Below are 23,572 nucleotides of genomic sequence, written 5' to 3' on the forward strand. Positions count from 1 at the left end.
GAGCTTACTCTAAAAAAATCTGCCACGTGTTTGGAAGATGTTTCAGAAACCTTGAGTGAATCAAAATGCACAAACACTGAAGTTATTACTACATGCATAGAAAAATGATAAGTCAGGAATCACAGTTGGCAGGAGTCCAGCATGAATTCTGGCTCATCCTGATATATACAATCGTGGGGTATTTCATCAACAGGGTCTAGTCTGAGGGCATAAAGGGCTCTTTCTTAGCACACTGTTCACTAGTCATGGGGTTATCTCCCATCAGTACATCTGTTGTTCTGACCAGGACAACACTGAACACACCCACTTGTTACAAATACTCCCCCAGCAGCACTCATTTGGCACATGCGTTCGTCAGCCTTTAGTTTTCTGCTGTGTCTGTGCTATTTCTAGCCATGCAGAGAGAGAGAGAGAGAGAGAGAGAGAGAGAGAGAGAGAGAGAGAGAGAGAGAGAGAGAGAGAGAGAGAGAGAGAGAGAGAGAGAACTTGTGAGGCATCATGAGTCTCGTCATGGAAGAGATGGAAAGTGTGCCGGTCTCTTATATCAGAGCCTTCTTTAAATCCATCATCGATAGCAGCAGGCCGGCCTAAAATACTCAGCCGAGTGTTTCGTTTACAGGTCTGTTGATCTTCAGCGACATTGTCCTCCATATAAGCACTTACTGCTAAAATGGGTTTGGGGAAACAGGCCAATCACAGCCAAGGCTTTTTTTAACATGCGCTGAACTTAATTTTCTCCTTAAGCAGCTTCCACTGATAAAAGCACCGCTCTACATCCATTCTCATTTATCTGATTTCTTCAGCAGTTATCAGGAGTGATTTATTCAAAGCAGTTACTTTCAGCTAATTTATAGGACCCGGGCGTGACACAGTCATCTGTCAGGCCAATCAGCTTGACTGTTCAATAATGAAACTACCAATGTTTGGTTTTGTGTTTCGCTCAGCACCCAATTCCTAAAAAGCACACAAGAGTCTCATATTTATCAACAATACTGAGTATTCACCAAGCGGCCACCTCCGGTCTCAAAATATGAAGCCCTTGCGGAAGTGTTATAAACTGCAATTCATCAAGAATCCGCTTGAGGCTGACTGCAGAAACAACGTAAACCACATACACACCAATTCAAAAGAGCTGATCTTTGCAGCATTAATAAACATGTTTACAGCCTGGTTCAAAAAATGGATTTGCTCTACGTAGCTAATCTCTCTATCGGCACACACTGTACGGGGGGTGAATTTGTTTGTTGCTCAGGAACAGATCAGTGACGTCACAGATACTACATCCATTATTTATACAGTCTATGGTATTCACAAGAGTTTCTATTAAAAGGTGAGCCACTGAAATTAAAATTATTGTAATTTTTTTTATAATGTACAGTATATCTTATAATTATTCATTTATTTCTTGTTTTTCTCTGATCTTTTCAACTTTAAATTATTTTTATTTTTGCCTTCTACTCTTATTTTATTTATTTTTTTACTTTTTTTTAATCATTATTTATTTTAAAGTATTTTGGGGCTTTTACACCTTTATTTTCTTCAGGAGAGGACACTGGATAGAGCAGGAAACCGGATGAGAGAGTGAGGGAGTGACATGAAGGAAAGGGGCCGCAGGCTGGATTAGCTATATGGGCACGCAACTTAACCATTAGGCTAAGCCCCGGCCCTCTAACTTATTTTATTGATTCTATTTTACTTTTAAGTATTTTTTATGATCACCATCTTCTTTCTTATTTTAGTCTTTTACAACTGTTCCAATCTCTGTTGTTTTCTGTCCCTCTATTATTTTGTGAAGCACTTGTATGTATTAAAAGTGCTTTTTAAATAAAGTTGAGTTGAGTCACGGTGACTGATTACTAAGAAATGAGTCTGCTGAAAATGTTTCAACTGTATTATTTAACTGAATCAAGTATTTAGGTCAGCTGCAGAACTTAAATTGGCGTTGGTTCATCCACAGCCCCCTGAAGAGTGAGGGGACATGCTAATCTTCAAAATCAAGCTGCTTTATTTCATGTTTTACCAACTTTTAAGCCTAGATTTTTTGAAGCAGAGGAAACCTCTGCAGATAAATTTGATCTGAGTTAAACCTATCAAGCAGAGACGCTGATTGAATCCTGACCCAAAACAAACTGGGTCCCCAGGAACCAGCTACAGCAGCTCAGCTCTCGGACTCGTCTGATTTCATGTCTTTGTTAAACTAAGACAAAAAACTGGAGAAACACTAATTTGATTGATTGATGATGAATTCAACTTAAAGGGCAGCCCTATAGCTCTGAATTTTCCTTGTACAGATTTTTCCTCTACAAATGTCAAGGGTCAAACAGCTTTCAGTTCACAATATTTTAAGAGTATTATTTGGGACAAAATATATAAAAAAAGTGTTGCCTAAAGTCTGTAGGCTGATCTCAGCTATTTCAAATTGACAGCTGTACCAACCACTCTAAATTATATAAAACTTGACTAATCAGATGGTATTATAAAGTGTGAAAAACACTCCAGCGTGGGCACAAACCAAGGTCATTTTCTTAAGTAACTGTTATGAGAGTTGAGTCAACCATTGCAAGACATCACAGCTTGTGAGTTATGTCTTTGTTTTTGTGCTCTATGCAAAATATTGGACAAGGGAAATCTCTCTCATGAGGTGTGGGAGTCTCTTCCTCTAACACTTTCAGGGTTGGCAGAGGAAACCCTTCCCTGAAACCTGCCTTGCCCTTTGGCATCCTGCTTCAAGTACAAGCCAACCCACTTGCATGAGTTTCAGTGGCACTTTAAAGACAGCAATTTTCCCCCTGGCCTTATTTTCCAACAGGTTTAACTCTGCTTGGTTATGTTAGCTAATAGTATAAGCTAAATAAACACAATAGTACGCTCACAGTCTGAGCAAACGATACTAGAGACCGTAAGTTAGTTTACTTTAGTATCCCTTACAGAGAAAGTCAGCCCAGAAATGATTTGGAATTTCAACTCTATTTCCCTTGGATGAAAAAACAGGTCAAACCTTAAGAGGGCTGCAGGAAATATGTCATAATCCTGTCACCCATCATCCTGTTACAAGCCAGAGATTCATCTTCCTACATATTAAAGACCTCTGAACCTCTCAAATTACACAGAGCCTCCCATCAGAGAACAATACTAAAAAAAACACTAATCCTTACTGTGTACTGATAATACAGTTTAAAAAACATGAAACTAATGTCCACCACTAAAGGACTACTTTTACTTCACAATGACTTGGTTTTATGACATAGTTTGTGGCATTTCTAACTGTGTTATCATGTTGTTGTGTAAAGCAGGGGTTCTCAAACTGTATGGGACCAGGGACCCCTTACAGGTGAGAACATTTTCCAAAGACCCCTCATAATTGTAACATAGAATAAGCAAATGCTTTACCATTTGAACTCTTAGATGCCCTTGGAACTATTTGAATGGTAAAACTTGTCAATCCAAATACTTCAAACCTGTTCCATAGTGATAAACAGAAAACACTTCACCATCTGAGTTTTCTGGCGGATGTATTCCTCGCTCTTTTGCTGGAAAAAGTCTTTAGTTTTGTCCTTATCTTCCAGGTGATCAGACGTCGCTTTGCTTCTTAATTTAGCTAGCTTTGGCTTAGCATCACTGGACGATGTGAACTGATTTAGAAATGGCTCTATGCTGGGAGTAATGGGCACAATAGGCTGATTTCATTGGCGCAAATGGTCCTCAGCTGTATATATATGTTGTTTTTATGACACAGCACAATTTTATAATTTATTAGAATTTTTTATAATTATTTCACGGACCCCCACACTATGGTTTGCGGACCCTTAGGTGTCCTAGGACCCCACTCTGAGAACCACTGGTGTAAGGACTTGACTCTGATAAGTCATTAAATAGCACAGTCTGCTCTTTCTTGACAGACGTCTGTGCGATGAAAAACAGACTGCTACTCTGGATGCAGTTCTGGTCACAGACTCAGGGGGAATGAATGTAACCACATCAACGCCTGGTGAATATGATGCTGATATATTGATGATGAAGAGTAAGAAATGAGATGACAACAGCTGATAAAAAGCACATTAGGCTAAAGACTAAGCTATGTATTGAAGAATTTGTTCCAGTGATGACAGTGCAAGATTTATGTGGTATTCTAACCACCAGGGGGCAGCAAACCTTGTGAAACAGATGCTTCATGCAGGATAGCTCCTGCTCTAAAGAGAACACATACAGAGGCAACAACTGTTGTTCTTTGCTTTTTGGCAGGAACATTAACACTTGAAACAGGACCACAATAAAATAAACAGGCCCCTGTAGAGATGAATCCTCTGTTTATACGCTTCAGTCAAACAAACATTTATCCAAAACACAAATGTTTTACTTTGGCACAGTCTTATAAAACAGGCTCACCATATTACTTTTTCAGCAGGAATAATTTCAACTGCTGATCAACAAACTGCAAAAGCTTGGACGGGTTGAAATGTACTCAGGAGGCACGATCAGCACTTTCACTTTTGGGACCTGTGCGTGGGAAAGGCCTGATTCTGTTTGGGGTTTTCCGTCTCGCTTCAACCTTGTGGCTCTGCAGGACAGGTTCTCGGACATGTGTTTCCATCAGGAGGTGGTGAACATGCCTGGAGTAAAAACAGGCCGAGCGAGGAGCGTGTTTGGACAGGACAGAGTGATAACAACTTCTGGCCCTTCTTGCCCACTGTGGGATAAAGCTGTGCAAGTGTTATCAAAGCTTTCATTGGGGTGTGAGAATGTGGTAACCTCTGTCAGAATTAAAGTTATGCTCATGGTGTCTTATCACAGTGCAGCACTGAAAGCGAAACAGGATAAAGATGCAGGAATTATTTATGGCAGACTCATCTGTGAGTGTTGGTTGTGGTCTTACAGAAAGGGTAGACTTAGCGAAAAGATGGTGTGCAAAAACACAACAGCTGCTGTTTCCTTTAGTCATAGATAAGAACTTCAATTTTCGCATAAGAGGAAAAAAGGTCTGTTTTAGTTCTCTCTGTCGAGGAGAAAAACTTAAAACAAAAGAAAAACTTAACAGATGCACATTTTAAGGCCTGGGTAGTAGCACAAAGCAAAATCTTCCATGTGAAAAGTCAGCTCTTTCAGGTGGCAGCACTATTACTGATGCAAAGCGAGGAACAAGGTTTGACCACCTTTCAATGCAGCCTTCACATTTTCCAAAAAGTAACACAGGGAGAGTTTTACCGCATCCTAATACTGAAAGGAAGTGCAGAGTTACACCTTATAAAAAAAAGTGACATATTGCATATGCACCAGATCTGCCTGATTCTGCTGCCCTACAGTAATATCATTGCTGTGTTAGTTATATAAAATGTGTATATTCCCTAAAAAACAACTGTTTTTGGTAAATGACTCATGTGTATAGTTTAATTCTCTGCTGGGAGGCGGCACCTTCAAAAAACAAAAGAATATTTTGCTTTCAACAAAAAGCTTAAATTTATGTTTTTCATTTAGTATTATATTGTATATAATAAATGTATTTTCAGGAAGAGACAACCAATCTTTTTTCCTGCACTCTGAAATCTGCATATCTTTTTTCAATTTGCACAGCTCACAGTGCAGTTTGTTCTGAGTGCACCTCAAGGTTATACACTTACTTTGAAAAGATCTGAAAATGCAGAGGACGACATTGCTGTGTGTATTCATGCATGCATGCATACACAGTTACATGCATAGATAATAGGCCCAGAAGGAGAACAGGCGGCTCCCTCTCCACGCTTTCCCGTCTGGTGGTACACCGACACAGACGTTTAATTAAATGTGGATAATGCAACTGCAAAAACACAAACATATTTCTCCTCTGCAAGCACACGAAGAGAGAGAAGGAATATAAGTTTAGCTGCCAGACATTGCTGGTCACTGGCAACATCCTGAAACACAGGGACCATGGTATTAAAGCTTTATCTCTGGATTACCACTAAATATAGACACTTGGGTTAAATCCAGCGCAAAGTCCATGCCATGTACGTCCTCTGTTTGTTTCCTTGTATTGCGTAATGTCATGCCCAGCTCAGTATCAAAATCAGAGTGATGCAGCGGGGTAGTTTATGGATATTTCAGTGTGGAAAGACAGAGTAAATAACAGAGTGTGTGCATGCAGGTATGCAAGTCTGTGAGGCCTGCTCTTATCCATGCCAAGATTACAGACATCCTTTATCACAAATACCTTTTACAAAAGAAGTCTGATTTGAGATTTTCAAACTCAAATCTGAAACATTTCAGCTCTTAATGAAGGGATATGATTGGGTGACAGTATGTTGTCACTGCACCAGTAAATACCTTTGAAAGCGGGCAGTTTCTGCAGCTCCCTGTTGTTGCTCAAGCTGAAGCGAGAGGAGCTCTGCCTCTTGTCCTTTTTGACAGGTGTCTGGGAACCTGGCTGCTTCCCCTTCAGCAGCTGGGTGGTGGGAGGAACACTGTTGCTAGTCTTCCTGTTAGAGCTCTGCTGAGGTAAGAAGAAACAAACCCACATTAGTGACACTGAGGTAAAGCAAGCATATGTGATGCATGGAGTACAATGACCTCTTTGTTAATCTGATAAAACTGTGTGCATGTCACCTCCAGCAAAGTGCCTTGCATTATATAACCAAGGCCGTCAAACACACTCCACCACACCTGAGTACAGTAATCGTACAGAACATTATATTAGTCGTAGAGAGAACTAAACACAACGGCTCTCTTATCCGCTTATCAAGCCACCCGGCTGAGTCTCACAAAGACGTAGAAAAACACCCAGAAGACATCCGTACTGCTAAATATAATCCTGATGTGGGCTAAAATGAATCTGGCAGGTTTCTCACACCTGGTCCCACCTGCCCGCTGGGATCCATACATCAACACACACCTGATGTCACACAGCTCAGTTCATTAGATGCAGCTGTGGAGCTGTGTCTGTCTGAGTCACAAGGGGAGTTGTTACATTTGTTTAAGATCTGACAAAAGCTGGCCTCTGTCTGCGGCACTGCAAGACAGCAGCTTAAAAACCGGGCACGACCAAGCTGTCAAGTAAAGCAAAAAGACAGATTTCTGTTATGAACTAGATTACATTATTGTTTAATCTAAAAACAGGAATTAAGAATTCTGTTAATTAGAACGTAAGAACACCTGCCAGGTTAGCTATGGTTTTAATGCTTTTAATGTAGCTAAATGATTTGTTTTTTTTACCAAGACAGCATATGAAGGCTTTTATATATTATAAACATTCCCTTTAGCTTTAAACACTTCTGCTTACAAAGTAAATGGGACAAAATGAAGGGCGGGGCAGGGAGGTACAACAACAGCTTGCAGCCCAACGATTTCAATTTGACACAAGCTTGGTGAAACGGTACATCTGCTACACGTCTGCCAGCACACAGCAGCAATCATGCTTGCTGCTTTTGCTTGCCATCACACAGCTAGAGATGAGATGGGAAGGAGACTGTAAAGCCTGTTTGTAAAACAGAAATGTATTAAGTAGATCTTAGATTGAGAAATGTGCATCTTCCTTATTCAGAAGTGTTCGGCTCAAACTAGTAAATGTATGTTTTTTGGTGATGCGTTCAAGTAACATTTATATCAAATGTCTACTGTTGTGCTTTTGAAGAGAAATAGGGTGCAAATGGTTTATTTGAGCTTTACAAGTGACAAGCATGCATGTCTGACAGTGCATTACAGCCACTTAAGCACACACAGGTGGTGAACAGACATTAAAACATCAATATTAAACATCTAGTAAAGAGGAGGACTGACTCTCCTGTCAGGGGGGAAATGACTGCATCAAGCTTTTGGACTTCTCTCGATGAATAGAAGAGCTCAGTCCTAGGAGGAAATTATGTTTAGATTTGGTGATGGGAGAGGATGTGGGGGGAAAATCTTCTTTATGTTAAATTTATGTTCCTTTATCTTGGAGTATTTAAAATGCATATTGCTCATGATACATTTTTCATCTTCTATAACCTTGCAGCATAAAGTGTTATGTAATGACTCCCGCCAGATGCCTTTACTGCTATTACAGGACCAAAACAATATCTAAAGCCTGGGCCACACTGCGTTAGCCTATCTTTTTGGCATGCATGTTAACGGGTAAGAGTGGCCACACAGCCAATGTGAGCAACAAAGCACTGCTTAAAATCTGCTGTGAGCATTCTGCAGATCTTCCAAGCTAAAAGTGACAGTCAAAATGATTGTGTGTTTAATTATTATTGGGGATGCACGATATTATCGGCACATTATCGGTATCGACCAATAATGGCTTAAAAATGAACTATTTTCTTTTTCTTTTCTTTTCTCTGTTTATTCTTGTCGACGTTGTAGATCTTTTTCTTTGTACATTATCTTTAAAGTGTGTCTCTGCATTGGGTATCAAATCCTATACTCACGGATGAGTTAAAAATGAGCTGTTTACTTACAGAAGATAGTCTTATATATATGTAAGAAAACTTATCCAATGCTGACATGCTGCCACATCTTTGTTTTGTCTTTTTTTGTTTCCTTGTTGCTGTTTCTTTGTGTGTGAAAACTACTAAATAAAAAGTATATATAAAAAAAAATTAACCATTGGATATCGGCCAACATGCTGATATCCGCCAGTATAATTAACCGATAAAATAATGGGCTGCTGCACACATGCTGGGCTCATGTTTTAAGTTAAATTTGAACTTAAGCAGCAGTCTGTAAGGTACATGTAGCTGACTAATTTAGGCACATTTACTGTCAAAGAGTAAACCATTTTATTTAATTTGGGTTTATTTGCTGTACAGTTGCACTTTTCACATGTTCCCTGTGAACAGAGGTTAGGTTTACTTACTGTCAAATGTGAAATTGGCCAAATTTGCCCTGGTTGTGGGTTTTGTTATGATTGTCTCAGGGAGAGCAACATCCAAGTTTTAAGTAGGAAGTATCTTTTAGTATGAATTTTGTTTGAAAGCAATTGTCGTAAATAAATATGCAGTTTTAAGTATTAAGTGTTTTTCAAATTTTGCAAAATAAATGAATATTACATAACAAATGTGGTAAGAGCATCACCATAATACTGTACGCTAATTCCAATACAGAAGAGAATTGATGATTTAAAGCCTGGGCCACACTGCGTTAGCCTATCTTTTTGGCATGCATGCTAACGGGTAAGAGTGGCCACACAGCCCATGTGGGCAACAAAGCACTGCTTAAAATCTGCTGTGAGCATTCTGCAGATCTTCCAAGCTAAAAGTGACAGTGAAAATGGTATCGGTAATCTGCTAAATGAGTTGTAAAATATCGGCATATCGGCAAAAAATCCAATATTGTGCATCCCTAATTATTATAGACAATATCCGAAATATCACAGCCTTTCACTACAGTTCAAACTCAACATAAAGAGCAGCAGCTCTCAAGCAGCTGGCTGCTGACACACTGCTGGTGTGGACTCCAGGAGGTCGTGAGCTGCAGCAGTTCAGGGAAGCAGCCATCATGCAGTTCAGACATGCTGTGTATCCCTAGCATAAGAGTTCGTAAATTAGACAGAAGGCCACTTTATCCTTTCCAGATGTGATCACATCCAAATGTAAAAACAGTGAATGGTCAGATCAGGCAAATTTTTAAGAACAGACAAGTACATATGAGGGGTAGATGGTAGCTGGTTCACTTACTGGGCACTGTTGAAGCGAGGCACTGACCCTAAACTGAAACAGCAGCAAAAGTGTGTTCCTCTTCCCAACAATGTCTCTTCTACAACATTCTACCTGTTCTTCTCGTCTTCCTCAGTCATCATGCCTGCTAGTCAAAGTTACAGCTAAAAAGATGCGAGTGGATCTGAGGGTAGCTGACGGATAGCTGGGGCTCCATCTAGTAGCTCAAATATTTGCCTGCTGAGTGAGAATGCATCACATGTGCATCAAATGGCTCTTCTTGTTTGTTGCATTGAAGGTAGTCTTTTGCAACATCAGCATACATGTTCCTATGAAAACAAGAAAACTGCAAAGACAGCACCTAATAAAAAAAAGAAAGACTTCCGCCCAGGATACAGAGAAGTATTTCTGTACACCTTCAATTGTATTTCATATATTCTTAGTTCTATGCAAAACTGTGGTAGCCGTACAGCAGCACAAATGGTGAGGGGACTGCGGTGAACTCTTCATACTTGGTGTCACCCAGAAGAATTTAGCACCAGGTTCCAAACAAACAGCAGCTTCAGTCACGAGAAAGGCTACTACGATCCAGGTGCAACCCAGTGCTGTCAATAAACGCTCTTCTAACTAACAGAAGCAAGGTTACAAGCTGACCACACAATGCTTCTGTGAGGTTCTGTTTTAGAGAAGTTCAATCATAGTTTCACTGATGATGGCTTTGCACCACTGGCCTCTCAGCCAAGGAAGTACATCATACCCCTTAGAACGCAATCTCTTTCTAAATACCCTGTATTACAGCAGCTACAAGAGGACTATGGTAAAATATACCAATTACAACATGGTTTGAACCCGGGTCACATTTAGTATTTACTATTTGTGAAAATCTTAAAGAATTTTTTCAGCAATCTGACAAAAGCTGAATTAAAGAGATAGAAAAGTTACATGTTCTTAGGGTTGCAAAGGGGTGGAACATTTCTGGTAAATTTCCATGGGAATTTAAGCTTTTGTTTTGTTATAAGCAAACATCCACCCAAAATAATACAATTAAAACAGATTTATTTCTAAGTAGAACTTTATCAAGTGTTAAATACTTTATTGAACAAGCAATTCTTTCATTGAAGAACAAAAACATGAATGTTGAGTTAAATATTACTCATCCCCCCGACCCAACCCATTCAAAAATTTAACAAAAATGCAATCTCAACTGAGTCCCATTCAAAATGGTAAATGAAAAGTGCATGTAGTGGACATCGTCTCAATAGACATGCAGTAAGCAGTGTGCTATGTGCATGTGATTGAGGAATAGCATAGATATTCATTCAACTGTACTCGCATGAAATCTGGTTGTTTTAGTCAGGATTATGCTAAAATATATTTTCCCCAACTATATTTAAGTTCCCTGTTAAGAGCCAACCTTCAATTTATTCAATTCCTGGTGTATTCCCGTTTATTCCCATGGAAATTTTCCAACTTTAAAAATTCAAGGAATTTTGCAACCCTACATGTTCTTCATCAAAACACACCATCTAAATGTCTGCTCCAACTCAAAGTAGGTGTACCACCTCTCTTCTCTTTGTGATAGGAGTAAGCACGGCCCAGCACTTAACAACATACAAGTGCACTCAGAGATCACCCTTTGGGTTAGCACTAGACACTACCGCCTACAGATCTTAACATGACTATAGCTGTTTATTTAAAAACTGCACAAGCTAAATGTAATAATAGGATGGGTATTTTGTGCAGGGCTGCATTTCTACACATATGTCAAATATGACAGCCATCCCACAATCTCTTCTCTGTGTGATCGCTGTAAATCTGCTGAGGGCTCACTGGCCCACCTTTTTTGGACATGTCCAAGGCTGTATACCTTTTGGTGTGAGATATCCAACTGGTTTTCTGGAATGTATGGCTGTGTGTTCAAACCAGACCCTGACATGGCATTATTTGGGTATTCTCCATCTTTATATAATCAAAGTCTCTCTGTGCAGAGCACTATCATGTATGGTATGGTAATTGCTAAGAAAGTGATATTAAGGCTATTTCCGAAACCGCCTACTATACTAGCAGTATACTGATTTGGCCAAAATTCAATATGTAGTAAGTAGTATGTGAACAAGAGCCAAATCTGCAGTGAGCCAAAACTCCCCGGATGTCTACTGATGCCTCACGTACTGTTTCCCATAATGCACAGCGCTCGTTCCGCTTTTTCTTTTTCCTTCTTTTTTGACGGGAAGCCGTCTTTGGGTGCTGTGAAGGTTATTGAATTACATACAAACCACTTCCTAAGTTTTTAAATCATTAAATGATGCTAAAGAAGCATTTTCTCTATCGGCTGCGCTGTTGTTTACTTCTGCTTTCCGAAACCGGGAATCTAGTGACGTCTGGCTCAGATTACTGCAACACAGATCGAACAGAACAGTCATACTACATACTAAATTCAAATGCAGTATGTAGTAGGCAATACCTACCGCCTACTACATTAGTAAGTAGTATGTAGAAGGCTGTTTCGGAAACAGCCTAAATCTCTGGAAGTCTGACACTGTGCCCCAGTTCAAGACCTGGCTATCTGACCTCACCTGTGTACTGCACATGGAGAAAATCCAGTATGGCATGATGGGCAATCTTACCAAATTTTTCAACATCTGTCAGCCCTTTTCTGATTATCTTGCCCGATTGGACAGAGTTCCCGGACAGTGACTGATTTTACTGCTCACCGCTTACCTCTCTTTAAACATTTGTCTTAAGAAATATTGTGCTATTGATGCCATGTAGCATAATGTCCTGCAATGTAAGCCCTGTTTTGTTTGGTTGTTTGTTTTTGTGTCTGACATTATTCTTCATACTCTGTAAAGCTTTCTGAAAATCTTAATAAAAACATGGTTTAAAAAAAAAAATTAAAAAAAAAACATATGACAGCCACTCCCTGTGCTATTTATAAACTGAGATTTTCATGGTATTGGTGTATAACACTATCTATACCTAATCCAAATTGTTATATTGTAGAATATATGTCATGCATTGGATGTTTTACTGTATGAAGGTTAACCACATCCAATCATCTTTATGCCCAGACTTTCCCTGGAATCCCTGCAATGGACACACTCAGCAATGATAATGCATGGGTGGAGCTTGATGATTTATTAGGTCATGAAGATAGCAGAGCATTGGGGATGTAACACCACTGGTGTTTGAACTTGTGTCACAAATAGTCCTTCTGTCAATGGGTAAGTTTGATAAACAGCCTACCTCATGCTCTGTGTTCTCTTGTCCTCCACTCTTGCCCACTTTGCCAGATTTAGGGGACTCCTGAAATTCAACAAAAAGAAAAAAAAAAAGTTGAAGTCCTTTATTTATGGTGATATAACCAGGAAGGGTGGCAACATACGTAAGCAGTCTATCAATGAATGTCGCCATGCAAAATATTCCAGCTAAATATAGCATGCCTGCCCACCCAGTCTCACACAAGTCTGAGGCTAGCTTCACACAACCCTGGCTTTCAGCTTGAAAAAACACAAAGTGTAGACCTTTTAAACTTGAAAGCACATAAGCAAAGTCTGGGAACGCATATGCATTTAAAGTTTACTAGTGTAGCACACTTCAGGATAAGGGGTGGTGTATTTTATGAAGGCAGAAAAGGTATAAAGTGTTTGCAGGATAGCGGCTAGCTGAGGGTGAGTGCTGCTCCCGTTAACAGTCTATGTGATGGGACGCTGATTGCTCAATGTCTTCTTCTGAAGCCGGCTTGTGAATAAAAAACACTTTAAACGCACCTCGTTCAACTTTGCGTCTAACCCCCATGATATTTGAGTAATTCTATGACTCACCTTGTCCTTTTTTGATTTATTCGGCATTTTACAACCGTAGCCGCCCTTGCTCCCCTCTCGGATCCTCCACAAACCAAAACCTTGACAACTCTCAGGGCACCACAGCGCAAAGCAGGTCTGCCCGTCTCCGCCCTGTGATTGGCTGTCTGATGTCAGCTGACTTTGACGTCACAGACCGACACCCAGAATATGGAGAGGTTACAGGAGCCCCCTACTGGTAAAAGGATGGAAAAAAGATGGTTCTATCTGGCACTGTCAGAGTCCACATCAGTGGTGTCCAAACATTTTTCAAAGAGGGTTCAGGTTCAGGTTCAGGTTACTTTATTTGTACCCGTAGGTAAACTTGTTTTGCAGCCAGTGAGATGTTAGGTCGATACAAAATTACAAGATAGACTTCAGACAGAACAATCTACTTAAAGGCACTATGAGGAGTTTTTCCCCAGCTGAGAAACAGACTGAAACCAACACTGATGCCTTTTTATGACCTTCAAAAGCAAACAAAACATAAACAACAATACTCATACCTTCTCTGTTGTCATTTTTAATGCCTTAAACCACTCTGAGGGGGTAGGTGTCAGACCACATGATTGACATTTGGCTTTAGCAACACCCTTTTTCAGCTGTTTTTGTGGCAAATAATCACACTGAGTGTGATAAATCCGTCTGTTAAAAGACAGCAGGGTGAGGTTTTTGTTGAAAACACTACTTTTGCATGTACAGAACAAGAGATAAGAGGTATCACTTTGTCCACAATGGGGCGTCAAAATTGATATAAATCAAAAGTTCCTCACAGCAGCTTTAATGTGCAAAAAATACAAAAAATATCCTAAAACTAATCTAACACTAAACATGGTAAAATGAATAGACATGTAAAAATGATAAAAGTGCTAAAAGTTCCATTTAAAAAGCATATCAGAAAACAGTCAACCAATAAAAACGATAGAACCACATGAATAAGTAAGACAATCTGGGCTCAAGTCATAAGATTGGGGGCTGACTGTGTGAGAAAATAAAAGCTATTGCTTGTTCAGCTCAGTAATAGCAGCAGGAACAAAGCTTTTCTTGTGACGCTGTGTCCTGCACCTTGGGACTAAAGAGGGCCACATTTGATGTTGTCAGGATACCTCAGGGCCATAAAAGTTATATATGAAATTTCTATTTAAAGGCACTATGAGGAGTTTTTCACCAGCTGAGAACCCTTGGTTCAAAACAAACAAGTTAAATATGTTGGTTTGGGCATTGATAGATTGTAGCACGAATTTCCTATGTGCATTATGTAGAGTTAAAGCTGCTGTTGGTAGGAATGGTGTAAAAAAAACTACTTTTTTTCTGCTGGGTTTGGAGAAAAGGTCATAATGCCCATTGGTACTCATCAGTAAGTGGAGTAATTTGAGACTATTGCGAAATCTCTGCATTTTCCAACTCCTTTGTATCAAGCAATGTTATTATTCCCCTCGTTCCCGTTATGACGGACCAATCATAGCTAATCTCCAATCCTCTGTCCTGATTGGTGAAGGGGCGGCCCCTACTACATCCTCTGATTGGTTATGAGTCCAGCACTATCATGACTGCACACAGCGATTAATAAACACACACACTCTTTTACTCTTTTTATTCCACTACTTTTGTTAAGTTTATTTTTTTTCCTTATTCTTTCTTTTCTTTCTTTTTCTTTACTTTATCTTAATTTATTATTTAACTCTTTATTTCTTGATTTCTTGATTTTTTTTTTACCTCTTTATCACTTTACTCCTTTATTTCTCTACTTCTTTATTTCTTTATGTATTTATTTTTGGCGCTGTGGTCCAATGTATCCTCTTAAGTCCTCTGCCTCCCTCCTCCTCCTCCTTACACCACACATCAACAATGGACAGAAAACGGTTAAAACACCCTGAGCTGCCTATGGTCCCACCAGGCTCAAGAATCATCTTAGCCTGAACACGCCGATCTGTGTTGGGGGGCTAAGAGGAAATCTGGTTGGGAGGGACCAACAGCAGCTTTAACTTCTTTTGTTTACATTGTGACTTTAAAATAAAATAATTGCACCTCCTTCAATAGCCGAGTGTGCTCGCTTCACATTTTTCAAGAACATCTAGAACATTTGAAACCCTCCTTTCAAAAAAGGAGTTGGGAGAGCGGCATTGCTGCCATCTAGTGGATCACTTTTAGAATGTATTGTCCCCTTTGAATTCTATTAATTAGATCCAGTTTTCCCCCAAAATGTAACATATTTCATCTTTATCGATGGGTCAATAGGTCCACTGTCCTGTAAAGTGTCTTCTTTAAAGCAGATATTTTCATATTCCAGAGTAGGGGTAGTAGCACAAGCGTAAGTAATTAAATTAATCATGTCTGAATACTTCAATTGTGCATCGGCTCACTGTCACAGTTTCTTGGCTTTCTGGAACATCAGCGAAGAACAGAGTTTTTGTTCAGTTTATTAGTAAAACATGTGCTTGAAATGACAAAATGTCTGACCATGACCTCCTGTAATCTTTAAGTCATGGCTACTTCTTACATGTTGCTCATTTTGTCATCACGATGGCAAATCATTTAGGGCAAATATAACTTGTCCAAGCTGTAATGTCACCTTTGTTATTCATTCACAATTTATCTCCAATCATATTAAAGGTTGACTGTGAACTGATGCCTTTAAATAATCAAGTATTTCTGCTTAGTAGTGTGCGACCCAGATTTTTTTTCTTGGAATTTTAAGATGAACAATTTTAATTTTCACTTGTGTTTACTGTGCACTCTCCCTGTCTTCAGTTGCTCAAATTCTACTTAGGTTACAAGAAGTTCCTTTTCAGCATGTTGTGCAAACAGCCCCACCTTCTGGCGGTTATTGAAGCACTCTTTTATGATTTATTTCATAGTCATCATTTTCAGCAAAGTTTTTCAAACACAGATAATAATAAAGTCTTCCTAATTAGTAGTTTCACCTGTAGGAAGTTGCTCAAGGACTTTAAAAATTACAGGCAGAAGTAGCTACAGCAACATCAGCAGCTGCAGCAGGTGAAGCACACTGCAATATCACCAGGAAAGGCCACTCTAGTTTTGATTGATCTCATTTTTTCTGTCATGATTAATGTCAAAAAGGCAATTGAAAAGCACACACACACACACACCTTTATCTGTAGAATGCGTTGAACCAATTTTTACTTTTCCTAGACAACACTAGACAATACAGTCTGTATCATAAGTGATACCTGCTTATTTAGTTTATCAAAAATATAATAAATATACAAAAGGCTCATTTAAATACAATTTTTAGTTTCTTCTGTGTATGCTGTTAGCTTGAACTTCTTGTTTACATAATATTGTTGTCAGTTGTCCTATTAAATGGCAATTTGAATAAGAAATCAGCAGTTTATCTACTAAATTTAACAAGCATGTCAATTTTCTCTAAGTTCAATGAATAGAGAACTCATTTGTAGTAAAATTATGAGACAAATAGGCATCAACAAAACATGACATGTCAGCATAGTATTTTTTTATTTGTATAGGCCCCAAGCCTTTTTCAAATAACAGTATCAATTTTAATTTAGTAAACTTTCAATTTACAGTCAAAGTAAGAACACTCATAGAACATTGGAATGTCAATAAATACAAAAGAAATACATTAACAAAACTTATGATACAAAAATGATAACTTAAAAAAATACCATTCTAAAAGGAATGAATCTGATCTGCACACAGTATGGTCAGTGTGAGGGGGAGGTAAGTGAACTCGTTAAACGGGATGACAGGGGGAACTTTCCGGTCTCATTTACAACATTAAACTTCAAATTTTACAACACACTACTTTTGAAGACTAGCAGCCATTAGATACCAGTTTAATCCACCTCCTCCATTCTGGACGTGTCATCATCATCGCCTTCAAGAGGGGGCATGTCCTCGACGGGAGCAGAGGGGGTTTCATCTGGTGTCAGATCATCCTCATCGATACCTGAGAAAAAAGGAGACAGTTAGAGTAAGGTACTATTTTCAGACATCCTGGATATTTAATATTCATTTTGCAGCTCATCAACAGGCATGATTAAAATTTTCACAGCATTTATGTACATGAACACAAACGCTCACCAAGACCCAGCTTGATCATCCTGTAGATGCGGTTGGAGTGAGTCTGAGGGTCATCAAGGGTGAACCCGGACGAAAGCAGGGCTGTCTCAAACAGCAGAATGACCAGATCCTTCACAGACTTGTCGTTCTTGTCGGCCTCTGCCTTTTGCCTCAGGGTCTCCACGATGGGGTGGTCGGGGTTGATCTCAAGGTGCTTTTTAGCAGCCATGTAGCCCATGGTGGAGTTATCCCTCAGAGCCTGGGCCTTCATGATCCTCTCCATGTTAGCCGTCCAGCCATAAGTGCTGGTGACGATGCAGCATGGGGAGGAGACCAGGCGGTTGGAGACTGTGACCTGTGGTAGAAATTAAGAATCAGCATCATTACCTGATTTACTTAAGAGAAAACAAAGGTAGAAAGCACCTCAGGGGTTGTTTAAATGCAGTGTCTTTTATCACTCTGCTTACTTTTTCCACCTTCTTCTCCAAGATGTCCTTCATGATCTTGCACAGGTTCTCAAACTGAGCCCTCTTCTCCTCCTGCTTCTTCTTCTCATCATCATCCTCAGGCAGCTCCAGGCCTTCCTTGGTTACTGAAACCAGGTTCTTGCCCTCAAACTCCTTCAGCTGTTGGACACAGTACTCATCGATGGGCTCGATCATGTAGATGACCTCAAGGCCAGCTTTGCGAAGGCGCTCCACAAAGGCAGAGTTAGCCACCTGATCTTTGGTCTCACCTAAAAATACAGAAACAGCAGTTGTGTATCAGACTTATTGGAACACTACACTGGATAACTCAGTTCAACTACATCTAATATACTTAAATTAGTTTATAAATGAAGAGCATCCTCACCAGTGATGTAGTAGATGTGTTTCTGGCTGTCCTTCATGCGTGTTACATAGTCCTTCAAGGATACCATCTCATCTCCAGAGGCTGAGGTGTAGTAACGCAGCAGCTCCGACAACCTCTTCCTGTTTTGAGAATCCTCGTGGATTCCAAGCTGCAAGAAAAATACATCTAATGTCAGTAACATCCAGTATGATTCATCTAAATGACATCAAAATCTGAAATTGTACTTCATCCTGTCCCACATAAAAAGACTGATACTGCTTCAGGTGTAACCACTTATAACCAGAGGGCTTCTGCTTGAACACAGAACAAGATCCAGACAAGCAGCTTAACTCTGAGACAATATGGCCAAAGGATCAGACAGATGGTGACTATGTTAAAGGGTTGAGGAACAAAAGTAATTACTCACTAATACGAAAATGCTCAAGGTGCTAGCTTAACTTTGTAATTCATCCTGCAAACATATAAGTTGGAAATCATTTCACCATCACATCAAACTAGTAGCTGGTGACTGAATCCGGGCATATCATGTTGGAGTGAAACTGATGAATGTAGAGCAGCAGTTGATCATGCTGCAATTATTGCAAAAGAGAGGAGATCACGAGAGAAGGTGGAATGCACAGCAGCTCAGGCAGTGTGGCCACGGAGGAGGTGCAAGTCAGGCTACGTTTGCTTCTGCTACGCTAGAGTAAGCAAGGGTGTAGATTCCACACAGCAGTATAAATCAGGCTTTCAGAAACACTCACCTTGATGTTCTTGGAGAACTGCTCGTAGTATTTCTTGTAGTTGTCCTTGTCCTCTGCGAGCTCAGTGAAGAGCTCCAGGCACTTCTTGACCAGGTTCTTGCGGATGACTTTGAGGATCTTGCTCTGCTGCAGCATCTCTCTGGAGATGTTCAGGGGCAGATCCTCAGAGTCCACCACACCCTTGATGAAATCTGAAGAGTAATAAAGAAAGTATGTTCACACCTCTGAGCTGATTTTTTCAGCTCATGAACAAACTGTGTAACCTGGTGATGCCACTTTCGTTTGGTTTGTTATACTCACTGAGGTACTCAGGGATGAGCTCATCGCAGTTGTCCATGATGAAGACTCTGCGGACGTACAGCTTGATGTTGTTCTTCTTCTTCTTGTTCTCAAAGAGGTCGAAGGGTGCACGACGAGGCACAAACAGCAGGGCACGGAATTCCAGTTGACCTTCTACTGAAAAGTGCTGCAGGGAAGAAAGATGGATCAGATCATTAATATCAGTTTTCTTATGTTTCCAGATAATTCCTCACTCAGACCGCATTAAAAGTAGTGTTATAGTGCTAAATGTTACAGACACAAATGATGATCCGACTGCTCTGATTACATTGAAACAGTAAAGACAACATTAAGTGTCATATCTTTTACCTTGACAGCCAGGTGGTCCTCCCAGTCGTTAGTCAGACTCTTGTAGAACTCTCCATACTCCTCATTAGTGATGTCATCAGGGTTGCGGGTCCACAGGGGTTTGGTCTTGTTCAGTTCTTCCTGGTCAATGTACTTCTCCTTAATCTTCTTCTTCTTCTTCTTTTTGTCACAAGACTTGTGGTCATGGTCGTGGTCGTGGTCGTGGTCGTGGTCGTGCTCCTCATCAGACCCGACATCCTCAATCTCGGGCTTGTCCTCATCCTTCTCCTCATCCTCATCCTTGGCTTTCTCCTTCTCCTCCTCCTCCTCTGCTTCGTCGTCACTCACTTCTTTGTCTCGCTCTTTTTCCACCTGAATCAAAATATAACACGGTCAGGTTGCCATGTTTTTTTTGATGACTTCGTTGGGTTGAGAGCGGTTAATAAATCTAAAGACATGATAAGGACTATTTGAATCATTGCTTACAAAGAGTGTGATTGGATATCCGATGAACTGTGAATGCTTTTTCACGATCTCTTTGATTCTTCGCTCCTCAAGGTATTCTATCTGGTCGTCTTTCAAGTGCAGGATCACCCTAGTGCCGCGCCCCATTGGTTCAGCTGAAATAACAAAAAAGATTGATAACTGTAAGTCACAGATCACACTGGCACCACATGCAGCAATCAAACAATCAAAGAAAATACATTGTCAAATAGCACCAGCCCAAATGACGGCCTTTATATTACTTACAGGTGTCTAATTTAACTGTGAAGGATCCTCCAGCTGAGGATTCCCAGGCGTACTGCTCGTCATCATTGTGCTTGGTAATGACTGTCACTCTCTCAGCCACCAGGTAGGCGGAGTAGAAACCAACACCAAACTGACCAATCATGGAGATGTCAGCTCCAGCCTGCAGAGCCTCCATGAAAGCCTTGGTGCCAGACTTGGCGATGGTGCCCAGGTTGTTGATCAGATCAGCCTTTGTCATGCCGATGCCTGTGTCGATCAGGGTGAGGGTGCGCTCCTCTTTGTTCGGAATGATTTCGATTTTCATTTCCTTGCCATCGTCGAGTTTGGAGGGGTCAGTGAGACTCTCATAGCGGATTTTATCAAGGGCCTGTGGGTAAAACAACAACATTAATCCAAGTTATGATTGAAATTTTAACAATTGCCTTTTTAATTATCAAGTACTTCCCGTTTATTATACAACAATGTATCAAAGCCACAGCACATTGCCATGTTTCATTTAAAAGAACCTTAATTAAAACCAAAGACCGGAGCAATGAGATTAAGGAATCAGCTTTAGACTAATACTGATGCAAACTTACATCTGAAGAGTTGGAGATAAGCTCTCTAAGGAAGATCTCTTTGTTGGAATAAAAGGTGTTGATGATCAGGGACATGAGCTGAGCAATCTCAGCCTGGAAAGCAAAGGTCTCTGCCTCCTCCTCCATTGGTTGATCGTGTAATTCAGGCATCTAGGAGGAGAACATGCTTGTATCAAAAATTTCATGCGGTCACAAAGTATGTAAACCATATCACCTCTCATCATTTTTGTTGCTGTTACAGAGGCATGCACACCGTGGTATTTTTTGGTCCCCTGCAGCACAATGACTCACTACACTGTCACATCTACCACATACCACCCTCTGGCCAGCAATTAAAGTGACACCTTAGAAAATAAAATAGTTGTCATAACCACAAAGATGCAGTCTTGTTTGTCGTATAAATCCACCTGAAACACTGTATACAGTGTTATCATGCTGTTCAGTGTGTATCCATTTCCTGTAAAAGATATTAAATGAATTCTACAATTAATGACTTGACAGTGAACACTTTGGCACAGCGTGGTTTGCATCAGCAATGACAAGTGATGTGTGAGCATGTATTACTTGGGCAGACAGGTGGTATGACAGATGGTGAAGCTTTACTCACTGCTCCACCTGCCTATAATCCATCTTGTCTGCTTCTGCCTATACGCAAGTTATATAAGTTACACAAGTTAAGGCTATTCAGCAATGTTTTGTCTCTAGGTTGAATCAGTTGTTTATTTAACATTTATTTAGACAGGTATGTTACAAAGAGATGAGAGATATTTTTAATGAGGCATTCCTGTAGCCTCAACGCATTGTTTGATCAATACACAGGCAAACTAATACTGTAGATTGAAATTATTTAAATGATCTGACAGAAAATTACATAAAGTCTGGACTGAAAAATGCATTTTAACAAATCAAGGTATTTGTTTTCAAGGCATTACTCTGCACACCTACAACCTTGATCTACCAAAAAAGAGAAAACAGTGATGAAACTATTTTCTGCCCTCAAAAGTAGACAGATCATTAAAGTGTAATAGATGTGTTGTGTATTAACCTCTCTTCTACTCTTATTATTGGTTTAATGGTTTAACAGAGAGGAGCACCTGAATAAAATTGGGTATCACTTAGTAAGGCTCCACCTTGCGGTCTCCTGTGTGAAGTACACGTTTCTAGAAGGTACCAAGAGAACTGAACTCTATCAGTTTCATAGGAATCAAGAGCTCCTCCTCCGCTTCCTACCAACCACCAACCATCTGAGGACAGGAGGTTCTGGGAGTTTGTATCATCGCGGTGTACTTCTGTGTCCGTGCACTGAATAACTGAGACGGCAGATGACAGCTGAATAATAAAAAATCCCACTCTTTGCAAAGGGTCATTAAATAGTTCGCATAATTCCTGCCTGACCGGTGCACAAAGAACGCACCCGGCGGTCCATGTGGCTGCTGCATCCCGGCTTAAGCCGTGCAAAAGGTGATGAGGGATAGTTTCCATATTAATGATGGAACTGAAAAGTTTTGAGGTGTTCAAATAGTGATGGCAGGGCGAAGGAATCACTTATATCCGACATTTAACAGTCTTTATGCAGAAATGTCCTCCAAAAGAACGGCCTTTCGTTATTACATGGCCATAATCTCATTATAACACGATGTACATTACACAGCTAACTTAATATTGTGTTATCATGACTGAAGTCATCGCTGTTTGCATCAAGGAATATCCGAAAATTTGAAATATATTGTAATTTCAAACAGTATTAAATGCATCACTAAAAGCTTAGGCTTTATAACAATTATAATAAAAGCTATACACATGAAAGCCAAAGTGAGGATTGTTCTAATGTCAGTGGACTATTTAATTGTAGCATCATATTTGAATAAAAGTATTTCATTCATTTACCTTGGTCCTTGGAATTCGAGAACTCAAATGAGAAGCGTGCCTATGTTCCCGTCGCAGACCGTCTACTGAGAGACTCCCAGCTGCGGGGATTTTGTGCGCTCTCGGAGTGTTCGAGAAATCCTGATCAGAGCTTCCAGAACCGTCTGGAATCGTCCTCGCGACGGTTCGGTCGCTGACAGGCTCAGTGGAGTGTCAATCATTCTGTGTGCCCACGCCTCTCTGTTACTCTGGACGAGAGGGGGCGGGACTTTTGGGGGGCAGAGTGAAGAAGTGAACTGGGATGAACCATGCAGTGTTAACTGAAAATTCCAGAACATAGTGTAAAGCAATGGATGAAGTTTCTTAAAGAAAGCTCAACCGTACTTTGAAAATTCCTGTTTGATATTATATATTTTCTTTATGTAAACTCGAAAATCATTGAGAGCGAAGCCCTCATTTACAATGACGTCGAGCATGTAAAAGAAACATTACAATGCACGACAAGCAAATAAAAGATAAAACCTTAAAATAATGATCAATTAAGAACAGACAACAATTAAAAAGTAATTTTAACAAAAAGTCAGATGAGGTGCAACCAGAGGTTAAAAAGTTTAAAACGAACGATTTAAAATGACTAAAAGAAACAAATGCATTAATTTTTAAAGTGC

General features: G+C 40.0%; 2 protein-coding genes across 6 annotated transcripts in view; both read right to left on the reverse strand.

The window, feature by feature from the left end:
• The window catches only part of ppp2r5cb (protein phosphatase 2, regulatory subunit B', gamma b), a 36,200-nt gene extending 22,532 nt beyond the window's left edge, over positions 1-13,668 (reverse strand). The window contains exons 1-3 of one of the 5 annotated variants that reach the window (XM_034699230.1): positions 13,427-13,668; positions 12,849-12,908; positions 6,298-6,460 (exon numbers count right to left, since the gene is read on the reverse strand). In XM_034699230.1, coding sequence (XP_034555121.1) covers positions 6,298-6,460; positions 12,849-12,908; positions 13,427-13,453 — 250 coding nt within the window. In that variant the 5' untranslated portion in view covers positions 13,454-13,668. Of the gene's footprint in view, positions 1-6,297; positions 6,464-6,576; positions 6,613-12,848; positions 12,909-13,426 lie in introns of those variants that run through there. The other 4 variants (XM_034699227.1, XM_034699226.1, XM_034699229.1 and 1 more) reach the window with 4 other exon arrangements.
• A 3,229-nt stretch (positions 13,669-16,897) lies between these two features.
• hsp90aa1.2 (heat shock protein 90, alpha (cytosolic), class A member 1, tandem duplicate 2) lies at positions 16,898-23,242 on the reverse strand. Its single transcript, XM_034699568.1, has 11 exons — positions 22,926-23,242; positions 21,039-21,188; positions 20,461-20,827; positions 20,197-20,330; positions 19,732-20,082; positions 19,384-19,549; positions 19,084-19,274; positions 18,341-18,488; positions 17,956-18,224; positions 17,510-17,843; positions 16,898-17,375 (listed from the first exon to the last, which is right to left on the reverse strand). Exons 2-11 carry the CDS (start codon positions 21,186-21,188, stop codon positions 17,263-17,265), a joined length of 2,223 nt encoding a protein of 740 aa, XP_034555459.1. The 5' UTR covers positions 22,926-23,242; the 3' UTR covers positions 16,898-17,262.
• Between the last annotated feature and the right edge of the window lie 330 nt (positions 23,243-23,572).

Source organism: Notolabrus celidotus, chromosome 13, assembly GCF_009762535.1.
Source record: "Notolabrus celidotus isolate fNotCel1 chromosome 13, fNotCel1.pri, whole genome shotgun sequence".
NCBI classification, from domain to species: domain Eukaryota; kingdom Metazoa; phylum Chordata; class Actinopteri; order Labriformes; family Labridae; genus Notolabrus; species Notolabrus celidotus.